At 42.1% G+C, this 15597-nt stretch overlaps 1 protein-coding gene across 4 annotated transcripts in view; it reads left to right on the top strand.

Annotated features, from left to right (window-relative positions):
• Positions 1 to 15597, top strand: part of PDZD2 (PDZ domain containing 2) — a 369690-nt gene that overhangs the window by 310153 nt on the left and 43940 nt on the right. For all 4 annotated transcript variants that reach the window (XM_012738435.3, XM_076007958.1, XM_012738438.3 and 1 more), the window contains 4 exons: positions 3525 to 3636; positions 9733 to 9878; positions 13232 to 13351; positions 14171 to 14285. In XM_012738435.3, coding sequence (XP_012593889.2) covers positions 3525 to 3636; positions 9733 to 9878; positions 13232 to 13351; positions 14171 to 14285 — 493 coding nt within the window. The remainder of the gene's footprint in view (positions 1 to 3524; positions 3637 to 9732; positions 9879 to 13231; positions 13352 to 14170; positions 14286 to 15597) is intronic.

A 15597-nucleotide genomic window follows, 5' to 3' on the forward strand; every position in this document is an offset into this window, starting at 1 on the left:
ATTCATTGAGTTACGAGCCACTTAACATCATGACAAATCAGTTTTCTGTTACAAGAGGAAACAGTTCCATTTAAATTCAGACCCCAAGTGCCTATAGTCCCAGCTACTTGGGAGGCTGAAGCAGGAGGATCACTTGAGCCCAGGAGTTTGAGGTTATGGTGAGCTGCCACTGCCCTCTAGCCTAGGAGACAGGGGAAGACCCTGTCTCTACGGAGAAAAAGAAATAATTCAGAACCTGATGCTAACACTTTCAGTGGGTTCTGAAATAAAATGTGACCCTGCCTTGACCTCAACAGTGTACCCTTTGCAACACTTGAGATGCCTCTAGGTGCATCCTTATTGGCTCTAGCTATAGGTGTTAGGGAATAACATACATCATCTTTAGCATAAGATTTCTTTGGCAAGTCTTAGCATTTTGTAGATCATAGAAATTAAATCTAATTTTGTTCTTTGGTTCATTGGAGGATTGGGAAAAAGAAAAAATTGTTCTTTAAGGCTGTGACTCTTTTAAACCACCTCCCTTAGATTCTGAAAATATTAAGAGTTTCCAGCATCTTTGTTTGCATCACAAGGACTTCCGATTTGGCATAGTAGAGGTATGGTCTCATGCTACTCAACACCACTTATCTGTACTCACTTTTTTCACACATAAGCTGTCGTAGATCCCAGGTATGTATGTTACACATAAAAGAATGTTACTTAAGGGTCTCGGTTTGATTTCCTCTTCTGTCAAATGGAGATAATAGTATTTACTTTAGGATATATGTTTGCTGTGAAAATGAGGTGAAAAAATTGAGGCGAATGAACTAAACACTTGTATGGTATTGACTATCCAAATTATTGATTTAATTACAGTGTTCAGAAGGAATGGGAAAATACCCCATAATACATGAAGCTGGAAGTCCTCAGGTGGAGAATCCAGTTGCAGCCTCGCCTGTCAGAACTTGGGAAGCCCTGGGCAGGCTACCTTCCTTTTTGGGTGCTCATGGGAGTGCTTACATCATCTCCGGAATTTTTCTGATCCTATGTAAACCTGGGGCTGTGCTGGGGAGTAGAGGGAAAGACGACCAAAGGGGGAAACTTCCTAAGTCCAAAAACAGTGGCTGGGATGTTTTTCCCTCCTCCTCGGCCACTGTGTACCAGGCAACCCATTGAATGGGCACCGAAGCAGGTCATAACTTGCCAGCCGGGAAATCCCTTTCTCTGTAGGCTGATGGCTTGGGTCAGGTGGTAAAACCAGAAAGAACCGGGAACTTAACTCACTCTCTGGCAATTGCTGTTGACAGTCTGGACGTAGGTTCTTTCCATGAGGTTTTTAAGCCAAGCCAAGGAGAGGCCCTGAGGCTTCTCACTGGGTTATTCCCATGTGCATGTGGCCCAGATCTCTGGCATGTCACCGTGTGTGCAGTGGTGTCAGGATTTGAGGCTGCGAAAGACCTCCCTCCAGAGAATCTTGAAAATCATCCTCAGGATTCCGTTCTTGCATTTTCTTCCTAATTTAAACCTGGACACCTGCCAGTCCTGACATCGGAATATGAACGTACCAGATTTGTCATCTTTGTTTTCTGCATCAGGATCGCTCTCCTGATGCCCCTCCTCAACTTTGCCTACATCTGCCTATTCTCAGACCTTTTGATTCTTCTTCCTCATCCAGAAAGATACTTGAACTTGAGGAGAAAGAGGGAACCTCCTAATTTTTTATATGATTTATATATAAATAATTACCTCTTAAGAGGGATTACCTGGGGAATTACTCTAACTGCTTACTTCATACGTTTTGTATCCTGGATTTTATATGCAATGTTGTCTTACTCTACTTTGTGTTGCTATAAAGGAATACCTGAGGCTGGGTAATTTATAAAGAAAAGAGGTTTATTTGGCTCACAGTTCTGCAGGCTGTGCATAAAACACGGCAGCAGCATCTGCTTGGCTTCTAGTGAGGGCCTCAGGCTGCCTCCACTCGTGGCAGAACAGAGAGCAAACCCACCTGGGAAAGGAAGGCAGTGATCTATTCATGAGGGATCCACCTTTGTGACCCAAACTCCCTCCATTAAGGCCCCGCCTCTAAGACCAGGGATGAAATTCCAACCTGAGGTTTGGAGGGGATAAATATCCAAACCATAGCAAATGTATAGTTTTTTTAACGTGTTAAAATCCAGGGGGTGGTTTTTTTTTTTTTTGCATTATAATTTCGTGACTCTTCAAAGACTGCTAAGTGTCACAGGATATTTTATATGTCTTTTTAAAGTATATGTATATGTGGCCTTAGCAAGAGTCTGATCTATTTTAATATAAGACTTTTTTCTTCCTTTTTCCCCCCCAGAACCTCAAAGGAAAATAAAATTGCAAATGGGCAGGTTTATAGTTTTGATATATTTCATAAGTTTTGTATATGTAAATTCTATCCCCTCCAGATTTTTTTTTATAAATACTCTCAAATACATGAATCTCCTTTGCCCTTAAAGCATAGGGTTTTCTTTCCTTAGCACATCTGACTTTTCTAGGATGGAGGACCCGATGAACCTTGAGAGTGTCCTTTCTGTATCACTTCTTGGGGTCTGGTGCCATAGACACACAACTTCCAGATGTGTGACCTGACACACACCTGGCAGTGCCCGGCAGTGCTTGATGCTGGGAGGTGTTTAATCAGTACTCAGGAGTGTAATGCATGGAACATCTGTTTGACTGAGGGCTATAGTCATTTGCCACAAAAATCAACGTTTAACTGTATTTTTTTTTTTTTTTTTTGAGACAGAGTCTCACTTTGTTGTCCAGGCTAGAGTGAGTGCCGTGGCGTCAGCCTAGCTCACAGCAACCTCAAACTCCTGGGCTCAAGCGATCCTCCTGCCTCAGCCTCCCGAGTAGCTGGGACTACAGGCATGCGCCACCATGCCCGGCTAATTTTTTTATATATATATCAGTTGGCCAATTAATTTCTTTCTATTTATAGTAGAGACGGGGTCTCGCTCTTGCTCAGGCTGGTTTTGAACTCCTGACCTTGAGCAATCCGCCCGCCTCGGCCTCCCAAGAGCTAGGATTACAGGCGTGAGCCACAGCGCCCGGCCCGTTTAACTGTATTTTAAGAACCTTAGATTTGGATTTGAACTTCTGCTTTCCCATTTGTTGCAATGTGCACTACAGTCAGAAGCACTGGCCCACAAGTTAAAGGCCTGGGCTCTAGTGGTGGCTTTACCTTTGACCACTGTGTGACCACCTGGGGAACCTTGACCAGCAAGTTTCCTCAAATGTAGAGTGGCAGGTGAAGTGGCCCCGGGGACACTTTCGAGTTTGAAACCTCCCTGGTTCTGAGCTGAAGGGTGAGGTGCGTGCTGAGGAGGAACCTGCCAGCGTGAGGCTGTCTGAGTCAGCTTGTCTGAAGGGCTGTGTGCTTAGATCCCATGAACCTTTTTCCTCACATGACACCTGGATTGCTGCTCCCCGAGCCTGGAGATAACTTCTTGGAGGGGATAGCGTGAGTCAAGGCAGGGCCAGCCTCGCTCAGCTGTGTGCTCTCTGCATTCCAGATGCCTGGGACAGATGAGCCCCAAGATTTGCATGGCACCGACGACTCCAAGGGGAACGTGGAAAGTCCCAAACAGGGCAGCAGTAAAACAAAGCTCAAGAGCCGTCTCTCGGGTAAGTGGGAACTTTCTCTGCCTGACGCAGCCTGCCTGAAAATGAGCTTCCAGCCTCAGGAGTAAGGCACTAATGCCATTAACGCCATGAGCCCTTTTTTTCCTTGAAACCTCAAAATTGTTTTTCCGTTAGATGGTGCATGCCCCGGGCATAATGACCGCATTCAGCCTGGCTTACCCACGTGAATATTTTTATTGGAGTCATAACAAAGTGAATGTCAACAGCTCCGTGTGTCTCTTGTGTGCTGAAACTTAAATTTCCTGTGTGTTTGGTTCATTTGCTTCAATAGGATTTCAGGTGACCCTTTCAGTGTGACATCTCCCCGACAGCCTATGTTCCCCAGCAAATACCCGCTTCCCCAAAACCCTCGGTGGTCCGCCAGAACACGGGGCAAAGGGCCATTTATCTAATATGAAATCTGCATCTCAACCAAGCAGGAAAAAGATGGGGTGGAGTTGCAGCTTTTGGAATGAATAGATTCCACATCTCCTGGGCATTTCCTTGCAGTCATAGCCTCTGCCCTAAGAGGGAAGGTCAGTGTCGAAAGTGGAGACTGTGCAGGAGGTGCGTTATGTTCTCGTGGGTCGTTATGAAAAGCATCGTTCTAGGCACTGGAGCCTTTTCCTCCATAAAAAAAATTAAAAATTATATTTTATGGCTGCATTGGTAAAAAGATACAAGCTGGATTCATTAGTATCTATTTGTTACTATTATGTTCTTTTTATTTTTTTGCATTTAAAAAGAAATTTAAATGGAACCCTCTTTTTTTTTTTTATTTTTTTTTTTTTGAGACAGAGTCTCACTTTGTTGCCCAGGCTAGAGTGAGTGTCGTGGCGTCAGCCTAGCTCACAGCAACCTCAAACTCCTGGGCTCAAGAGATCCTCCTGCCTCAGCCTCCTGAGTAGCTGGGACTACAGGCATGCGCCACCATGCCCGGCCAATGTTTTCTATATGTATTAGTTGGCCAGTTAATTTCTTTCTATTTTCAGTAGAGATGGGGTCTTGCTCTTGCTCAGGCTGGTTTTGAACTCCTGACCTCAAGCAATCTGCCCGCCTCAGCCTCCCAGAGGGCTAGGATGACAGGCGTGAGCCACTGCGCCCGGCCTAAATGGAACCCTTTTTGTGGGTCCTCAAAAGTGACACGGGCCCTAGTGGCAAAGTCAGCCTTGGCTCCCACCATGACAGACACCTGGGACATCAGGAAAAGCGAGCGCTTTGCAGCCTGGCAGAACCAGGCTCACTCCTCAGCCCCTGAGTTACCTTGCAACCATAGGCTGGTAGGAACTGACTTTGGAAGGTTGAACAGATCTGTGTTTAATGTACATTAAAGCATCTAGCACAATTAAAAGTGTGCTAACATCCAAAAATAATCTGTTTCCCTTTCCTGCCACCCAAATCAGTGGGGATAGTGTGGCTGTGCTGCCAGCCAAGAGCATCTCCCTTCCTCGTCGCCTGGCCTGCTACTGAGTTTATTCTCAGGAAGATGGCACATAAAGGAATGTGAAATAACATCTTTTTTAAAAAAACCTGATTAACAAAATCAGTTATACTTATGACCCAGAATAATTAGGCAGTGTTACATCGGCACAAGTGTCAGAATGTGGGTTTGTGACAGAAAGGAGTGGTGATGGCCATCGGCTGAGAAAGCCAAAGGGAGACGCGGTGAAGGCTGTGGTGGGGACGGTGACAGCCCCCCGCCAGCCCCGAGGACCGACTGAGAAATACGCTGGACTCTTGCGTGTGTTAGGGTCGGGCAGTCGCAGGGCACAGGAGGCCTCTGGGTTGGCTGTCTTGGCAGAGTGATTCAGCACCTTGCAATTGTGTTTACCGGGGAGGTTCCCGGAGCTCTGAGGAAATACAGGGACCTCTGAAGCCAGCGTGGTCACATTCCTCATTTTATGAATGAGACCAGAGAAGTTAACAGAATCCCAAAGGTCACTCGAGCAGTCCCAGGAAAAAGATCTGCCTCCCAGACAGTTCTTTCCACCTACACGTTGGATTGCTAGGGATCTTGAAAAGACTTCTGTTCCCCAATCAGGGGCTTTATGGATACAGATTTGGGGAGGGGGACACAGCTGGAGGACCTTCCAGATGTCTGATTTTTCTAATTCTGTCCATACTATTTATTTAGAATGAGCAGCACGTTCGACTGAGTCGTAAGTCCAGGGCTGGCCACTGTTTGCTACAAACGGATGCCACCTTCTCCCCCTGTGTCTTTCCCACATGTCCAAGGCCATGACAAGGCCATGTAGCGTAGGGGAGGGGGCACATGCATGAATTGGGTAGAACTGAGTTCACTTCCCAGTTCTACCACGTCTGGTTGCAGGACCTGGGACAAATGACTTCTCTGGATCTCAGTTCCTTCATCTGTAAAATAATACATATTTATTCTGCCAGTGAATGGGAGTGCCTTCTACATGCCATGCCTTGTAGAACAAGCGTGTTGAGAGGATGCACACAGTATGGCCACTCCAGAGTGTGGCAGCAACGGGCCCTTACTGTGCGGTGGCTGCCACTGTCATTATATCACTGCTGTCATTAATATCATGTTCATCATCATCATTTTCATTCTTATTCTTGCCTCTCTCCCTCTCCAGAGGGGAAGGTGTTTGAATGGGTTCAGATGGGAAGGTCTCCTTGAGAAGGTGTAGTCCCAGGAAAAGTCACACACTTATGCACAGTGACGGCCACTGCAAGGCACACATGAGAGGTACGAAGACTGGAGGTCTCTCTGGGGTGTGATGCTTGGGGGAGACATCCAGAGGGTGCTTGGTAAAGGAGGGCCAGGATGTTGGCAGGATTTGGTAAAATAGAAGATGGGAAGAGCAGTGGTCTAGACTTGGAACAACATGAATGAAAAATGTTGAGGGACAATGGGAATAAATTAATCAGAAAAGTTTTTGGCAACTGTTTTTCCTCCTCAGCCACTTGAAGGATCCAGTATAATCTGACAGTCAGAGTGATTCGATCCAGAGAAGCTTGTCAGAGTGATTAGGAGAAAGGATGTAGCAGAATCTTGGGGTGGGAGATGATGGGTGAAGCTTCATGTCACTCAATGATGCTCCCAGTTTGGGAAAAGAGGGAAGAGGAGGGCAGATCCTCCCCTTTGAGAATTATCAGGATTGAACAAGAAATGCATAGAGTGTGGAAGTGAGAGATAAGACTGGAAATGTAATTTGGAAACACATTAAACAGGCTCAAGGAATTGGGCCTCCATTCAGTGCTTTGAAATATGTTCATTCTAAAGACATGTGCATACGAGAGATTTTAATGTGATCAGCTCCTAATTTGTCCTGGAAATTTGGATATTTATTTCCTATTTTCTTAAAATGAGTCACTCTGGTATCCACCTATCAGTATATTAACCATAGACACTTCTGTATGTGGTTTCTCTTCTGTTGATGACAGTCCCTCCCTGATACCTCAAAAGGAATTTTCTTCTAGTAAATCTTTTTTAGATGAGCTCGTATGCCAGGAGAGATCAATCTTTTCATGAGTTAGTATTAAGTCATGAATTATTAAAGGGTTTCTGTAGAGGTTCCAGCCATTTCCACTAAGGTTTTGCTCATTTCTGCCTCCAAAATGACTAAAACAATATCACTTGTCATTTCATGGAATATTTTTCTGATATTCCAACCGGAATTTTCCTTGTTTCATACCTCCTTTTTTGTGAGCAGGATTCCCTTTTAATTTTGTTACTTCTGATTTATGTATGTTAATGCCTTAGATTGTGATCTTTTCAAATGCAAAATTTTTCTTAGTTGCAAAGGAATTTCATGTTTAAAAACCTGTATTGTAAAGTTAATATTTAGCTTTTGAAAAAATACTTAGTGACATTCATTATAACTGTATCAACATTCTTTTTATCACTTTTTAAAACTCATCAATATATTCTTTTTAAAAGAGTACAGAATTATCTTGTTTTATGAAAAACTTTCAGAGAAATATTTAGGTAAATTGAAATTTTAGGTCATCGAATGAAATATTACTTTATGCAGAACTTCATATTCTGAAGAATCTATATGTTTGTATAGATACACAAACACATATACATATATGCACATGTGTATAGATATATATTGTTTGATTATAGCTATATTCATATGTAATTGAATATATTGATTACATATATTCGTATGTAATCATTTAAGATTAAAGTTCCTTAAATTATTTTATTTTAAAATAGCATATAACATAGATTAGGTATTGATAAAGTCTTTAAAAATTGTTACTACAGAAGTTTTTTAAATAAGGCACAAAAGTACCAGCCACAAAGTAAAAAGAATGACATATTTTACATTAAAATTGTGAACTTTTTTCCGTCAAAATATACCATTAAGACAGTAAAAAGGCAAGGCACAGACATGGAGAAAGTATTTAAAATCTATAGGTTTCATAAAGGACCCATATCCAAGCTATATTAAAAACAAATTAAAACTTCTATAAATCTATAATAAAAAGATAGAAATCCAATTTAAAATGGGCAAAAGACTTGAACAGGTACTTTACAACTTTACAAAAGGAGAACAGCCAATGACTATATGTAAAGAAGCTCAATCTCATTAGTCATCAGTGAAATGCAAGTTAAAAAACACATGAGATTGTTATATATCCACCAGAAATGGCTAAAATTAAAGGCTGACACTAACAAGTATGACAAGGATGTGTAGAAGCCAGAACTCACAGGTGCTGGTGATACAACTTGAGTGGAGGTGAATGGAAACCTGTCGCCCCACATGATCCAACAGAAATGGCATGTGCAAGAATATTTAATAGCATATTCTAGATCAAGAGTCAGAAAACTACAGCCTACAGCTGTATTTCTCTGACCCACAAGCTGGAAATGCTTTCTACATTTTTAGTGAGTTGGTTTAAACAAAAAGAAGGAAGATACGTGACAAACACCATTTGTGGCCAACAAAGCCTAAAACATGTACTATCTGGCCTTTACCAAAAAAACTTGCAGACCTTTGCTCAAGATCTAAAACTGGAAACCAGCCAAATGTCCGTGAACAATAGAATAGATAAATCATATTATGTTTATACAATAAAATATACAGAATGGAGATGAACAAACTATTGGCATGCAACAATATGGTTGAATTTTGCCAACAAATGCTGAGAATAAGGAACTAGGCATAAAAGAAAGTACAGATCATATGCATTCATTTACATAAAGTTCAAAAACAGACAAAAGTAATCTGTATGTTAGAAGTCAGGATAACAGTTACCCATGTGTGAGGGATGGTGACACAAAGGGAGGGGGCTTTTGAGGTTCAGGTTGATATTCCATTTCTTGATCTGGGTGTTGGTTATTGGTATATTTTCTTTGTGAAATTTCACTGGACTGTACACTTAATGATTTGTGCACATTGCTGTAAGTTGTTAGACTTTAATAAAAATGTATTTAAAAAGTCATTAATAGACATGGAAAAATATCTGCCCCAATAATGAAACTACCAGCTTCAAAGTGATCTTCCTTCATCACTAGAAAACCATCTACTTACAGACTTCTCGCTGTTGTTTACTGCCTTATCCACCACAGCTACATCTTCCTTGGATCAAACATAAACACTACCCCTTATCCAGTCTGGTCACTTCAAAAGCTTGGCAGAGTTCTGTAGCCTGGCATTGACGGCCTCCACACATAAGTAGCTCATGCAGAGTTTGGTGGTGGAAGGTGGTGAGCTTGGTGCTTTGAGTGTGTCGGGTGCTGGGCCTTCTGAAAACCATGAAAGGTGGGTGTAAGTGCAACAAGTTTGTAGGTAGGTATGCACCTAACCCTTTGCACTCGCTTGCTTTTCTCTCGATTCCTTTATTCTACTCGGGATTTAATTTTTTTAAATACCCCAGATTTTACAAAGCATGGCAGTAGAATAAAAAACTGGAGTTTCTTTTCATACAAACATATTTATTTGGATTTTTTTATATTTCAAATTATTGATACATTCAAAGAGTCATTTTAATCTCTATAATTTTTCATGGTGTGAGCTGCTTACCGATGCTAACAGTGTCGAGTCACACTCGACATCCGAGTGCAAAGGGTTAAGGCTCTTTTCATGCCATCGAATTGTGTTCTTCCCTTTTTTTGTCAAGGGGGTGTACACCGACTTGAGTCTGTCGAAGAATATAATGAGCTGATGGTGCGGAATGGGGACCCCCGTGCCCGGATGCTGGAGGTCTCCCGAGACGGCCGGAAGCACTCGCTGCCCCAGCTGCTGGACTCCTCTAGAACATCACAGGTCAGTCGGGTGCCACGGAGCCGCTGGCTCTCTTGCACAGTCGCCAGTGCTTGGTTAGGGACAGGAGAGCATGTTTGTAGCCCCTGGGTCTCTAGACCATAAGGTCTTCCATGTTAAGAAGAACTGCCCGTCTATGCAGGCTACAGAGATAATACAAGGAGATACAGTATAGAAAGTGGGGTCTACCCAGAGAGGCTAGAAAGATTTCAGCCTAATATTTCAAAATAGTAGGGGAAAAAAAAGTCCCTCATTGGATTTTCATGTCTTGATCCCCTTCCTACTGTGTGTTTTGGAAGCGAGAGTTGCTTTCAATTGCCAGGAGACAATGGCGTCTCACAGTCTGTGGTGAACCACTGTTGCTTGTTTAACACGTTGACTGCCACGTTGACTAGAAAAAAAATTTTTTCCTTGGGACTACAGTGGTTTATTACAAAAATAGAACAAAAACTTCGAAAACAAAATGATTCTTTCTAATTTAATGAAAAACGAAATTTATTGACTTTTATTTAATCCACGTTTTTAGAATTAAATTGTCAATATTAATTGTAACACTAAGAACATCAACAAGTAAGATTTTCACGAACCAACGGCAGGGTTTTGCCCAGGTTTTGCTTCACAAGGCCCCAGGCTCAAAACTAATGTGAGTTAAATACAACTCACATGGCAGTTAATGTGTTAATAGGAGCATCATGTGTCAGCATGACAACTGTGTGGGTGGGCGTGGACACATGTGAAAGAGGGAGTGTATGTGTGTGTGCGCACACCTATGCCATGCCTGGAATCCTACCTGTTACACAATAATAACCCAAACAGCCAAGGTCATGGGGGCTGTAGAGGGGGGTTCAGTAGGTGGTTAAGTTGATGTTCTAGAGCCCATTCCTAGTAGAGCTCTGGGCTCCATAACCCCGCACAGGGGCTCCTCCTAAATCATATTACCTTCAACCCTGTAGAAACTGGGTAGACAGTCTCATAACCAATGTGGAGGCAGACTCATCTCTGGAGAGTTTGTGGGATATTCTTTGAATCCTGGCTTCATGAGTGAGGGGGCTCAAGAGGAACCATTAGCATCTTGTCCCTTAGACATGGAGGAGGAGGGTGTAGCAGCAACAGCACCCCTAAGTGCTTTGGAGGCCCTTTGATGGTGGAGTTCAAAGGACCTGGGTCAGGGCATCTGGGTCAGGCCCTTATCTTTGGTGTGTTGTGATCATTTTACAGATGGGACTACTGAATTCCAAAGAGGTTAAATAGTGTGGGATACGCACCAATCTCTGTGAAGACAAGTGCATGAATCTGATTGATGATGTGTCAGGATAAAGTATTTGTCTTGCTTCTGAAGCTCCTTCCCTGACCAAGAGAACAGAAAGTACCCCTGTTTCAAAGGCAGTTGCTGATCAGGCTGTGTCATGGTGGATTCACCCAAAGGCAACTCGGCAGGTAGTTGGGGCACTGAGAAAAAGCAGAGAAAAAAATTTGCATGGACCCTGTTAAAATCACCCAGACCCAGGACTGAAGACAGGTCTGTGACCTGCTCAGAATGATCCACTTGGACCCATGGAGTCAGGAAATACCAGAATGTTGTAGGATAGCCAAATCATCAGGCTGTTTCAGGTAGTATAGAAGGTGAGAGAGTTTACTGCTACCATACCATGGATCTAGTGTTCAGGTGATCATTTCTTAACTGATCCACTGAAGAAACTTAACTGTATTTATAGACCAGAAACATCCATTTCTAACTAGGCTTCTAGGAATCAGGAAGCCCAGTCTAGGGTGGAGAGTTTTAGAAGAGTTTTCTCTTTCTTTAAATTTTCCTTTCTCTTCTATTCTCTTTTTATTTTCTGCCCTTTTCTTTGTCTCCCAGGATTCATCTTTCTTTTTCCTTGGTCTCTCTCCCCCAACTAAAGAGTATTGTCTACACTAGAGCTACCCAATAAAACTTTCTGCAGTGTTGGAAACATTTTATATCTATACTGTGGAATATGGTAGCCATGTGCATCTACTGAGCACATAAAAAGGGCCAAGTGGGGAGTGTATCTTTCATTTTAGTCATTTTAATTTAAATATAGACAGCACAGATGGCAAGCGGCTACCATATTAGAGAGCACAGGTCTAAAAAGGTCAAGGGGACCCCCGAAATTCATCAAGTGACAGTGAAGCAAGCAGGCCCTTGGTTCCACTGATTGTCAAAAGGGAGATGGAGTGAGGTTCTGCTAAAGATGGTGATCAGAGCAAGAGTTCCTTGAGGAGTTCACACATGCCTCAGTATACAAGGGTTGAGAAAACCCTAGGCTATATCTGGCCATCTCTGCAATGGTTTCCGTAAAAGGGTAGTAACCTTGCCAAGCCCACATCATTTTTTTAATGAGCCAGTGTCTGGAAAGCCAACATTGTTGGCAGATATTTTGTAAAACTGCAAAATATAATTGTCCTAAACTGGCAGGAATACGAAAATATCATTGAAGGACATCTCATTCCTATGTTTGTATGTACCATACACAAATTAAGAGTAAAAACTACTCAGTGATGTCTCTTTTCTCATATTAAACATGAAACAATTTATGCTTTGGCTTGTGCTAGAGTATCTGCGCCATTTAAGAAGTTTATTATTCTAAGAATAGCGAGGGGCTAGACTGTAGAAGTGCTTTAGCCATAGTCACTCAATCTCTTGTTTATGTTATAAATAGTGCAGCCTGCTTACACACGTGTATATTGTGGGTAACAGACATGAAAAAGGGATTGAGATTTGAGCTGCTGTGTGTCAGGAAGGAAAAGTGTGGCTTATGGGAAAATATTTTATTTTCCAAATGTGAGGATTAAAACTGAAGCTGCTGCCGTCTCTCAGTGGGATGTTTTATGTGGAATAACAGTTGTCTGGGTTTGTGGTTTGGGTTTTATAAGAAATAAGAGCTTGTTGAGTTTTTGAGTGAGTGAATTAAGCTTAAAATGGTGAGATACTTTCTAACCATGACTGTGAACTTGGGACAGGGGTAGGGGGTGGCTTCCACGGGAGAGCTCGGCCACAGGGTGGTCCTCCTACATTGCTGAGGCCTCTTCTGGAACGAACCAGACGCCACTCCAAAAGTAGGATCTGTGGAATGTGGTTGAGGAAAGAGCAACACATGGTACTTGTGGTCTCCAAGCAGTTCTTTGTGTGGGGGGAAGAGAGCACAGCTGGAGGGGCCTATTCCTCCAATATTATTCATAATAACCTTCCTTTAAGCCAATGGACCAGAGGGAACAGTTTGTCTAACACAAAAGACAACTGAGATTTTCAAAGTCTGAGTCTATTTCTATGCCCAGACCACAACAGAGTCAATGACCTTGACTATCTCTGACCTTGCGTGTGCTGACTTTAGGAATACCACATAGTGAAGAAGTCTACCCGCTCCTTAAGCACTACTCAGGTGGAATCTCCCTGGAGACTCATCCGGCCATCCGTTATCTCTATCATCGGGCTGTACAAAGAAAAAGGCAAGGTGAGCTCTTTTCTGTGGCGTGCTCTGTCCTCCAGGTGAATGTGAGCACATACTTTTTTAAATCAAAAAATTTTTATTTTCGTTTTTATGTGAAATAGAAAGTAACAGGTATATATAGAGAGATTGAGTGGCCTCTGTATGGGCTCGAGTGGATTCCCTGGCGTTCTTTCCTGTAGGCCTCAGAGTGTGAGATGGCCATGCCCTTTTTGGTCTTATGGCGTGCGGAGTCACCAGCACCTGGCTGCTGGGGCGAAATCGGGGGCGGAATGAATGACCACCACCTCTTAGGTCTACAGAAAGAAAAGCAGACCCTGCAGCTTCAGGGAATACTCTGTTATCCTTTTGAATGAATTCCATGGCATTGCCCTTATTACAAAGGGAAGGCTATGAATAACTTGATATTATACAAATGTCAAATATCAAAATGTCCATTTTGATGTTGTACAAAATGGAAAGACTGAAACAAAAGAAAATAAATGTTGCCACTGCATAGTGGGAAATGACACTCATGAGCTGTTTAGTTGATCCATATGAAAAATTCCCATTCACAGAGGTCAGAATTGTCAAATATTGGGAATTTTATATGTTTCAACCGAAAACTTTCTCTCTCTAATGTACTGCATGGCTAGTATTAACACAAACAAAGGTCTGAGATGGGAAATGGGTCTGAGAAGAGAATGCAGAGTTGAATTAAGCTGGTTGATTAGGTTAACTACAGGCCTGGTTGGGAAGGACACTTCAGTTAAATACTCTGATGAGAAGGAAACCCTCAGTTAAATACTGCATGTCAGCCTGGACTCCCATCTGCTTTGGATGTAGGGCCTTGGCTTTAGCATTGCTGGAGGTCGAGACTGCATTCGGGGACAGATGGGGATTTTTGTCAAGACCATTTTCCCAAACGGATCAGCTGCAGAGGATGGAAGACTTAAAGAAGGTAGGAGAAAGCCTCTTGATTATCCTCAGTGACAGTGAGCTTTGATGCTGTGAGAATCTGCCCTTCCACAAGATGGGAAGCAAATGGCACAGCAGCTAGGGCCAGGGCCTTAGGAGTCCAGTAGACCTGGCGGAACCCGACACATACACATCAAAACCGTGGACAGGCAACATAACTTTCCTCAGTTGTAAAGTTGGAATAGTAATACCTACTTTGAATAGTGGTTGTGAGGATTAAATGACATAATTAAGTGGAAAGTGGCTTAGTGTTTTCACTGATGTTTTTAAGTGTCTATCTTGTCCACTTGGTCCTTTATCATGTTCCTGGCCTTGAAAATTCTTGAGAGTTTGCAGTCTATTCTTGCCTTGGGGCTGGTACAGAAGCCCTGATCACTAGGAGGTATTTAATATCCTATGGTTGAAATTAACCACCACATACTTTGGTTCCTAAATGAACATCTTTATAATACATTCTCTATGTCACCTACCACATGTAAATATACATGACAGGTGCTTCTGGATGCATATTAAAGCAATATTGAGGGGCCAAGTTCTCCCTTGCAAATAAAATTTTTTAAATGTTGAAATACATCTTACATTTTTCAGTGCTTTAAACATTTACAAAACATTTCCACATATTTATATTATTTCATTAACTGCATTACAAACCTGTCAAGTAGCCACTTTGGAGTGACCATTTTACAAATGAGAAAAGTGACACTCAGCAATGTGTTAAATGGCTAGAAACTTGTCCCACCCTTAGTAAACAGCAGAAATGAAATTTAAACCCAGCTTTCTGATCTCAAGTTTAGTTTGCTTCCCACCTTACTATTGCTGCCTGTTTAAATACAAGATTGGTGACTCAGAACTCTTTCTTCCTTCTTGAACATATGATATTTGCGAAAATAAAACTTGAATAGATGAAAGTTTCTTTTATGTACAGACATAGTAGCTGCTTTTAATACAGGGAGAATCTTCTTAAGTATATATTTGCATATCTGTGTATTTACTAGGTAATATTTATCTGGATTAGAATTACATTTTTATAAAATAAAGTTACCAAAAAGTTCTGAACATATTTTAAAAAGCATTCATGAAAGCATGAATCCCGATTTTTTCCCTCCCTTATTAATACACCTCCTTCATGAAATAATTAAATTAGAATATTTCTAGTTGCCTTCAAAAATGCTGAGACTGGCTGGTTTCAGTCGAGCCAAACTGTAGGTACTGTTGTGTTATGCTAGTTTGGTTTTCTTTGAAACTGATAAGAGCATATTGGAGTCTCCTTTTTGTTAGGCAGAACAACCATAGAA

This window comes from Microcebus murinus, chromosome 11, assembly GCF_040939455.1.
Source record: "Microcebus murinus isolate Inina chromosome 11, M.murinus_Inina_mat1.0, whole genome shotgun sequence".
NCBI classification, from domain to species: domain Eukaryota; kingdom Metazoa; phylum Chordata; class Mammalia; order Primates; family Cheirogaleidae; genus Microcebus; species Microcebus murinus.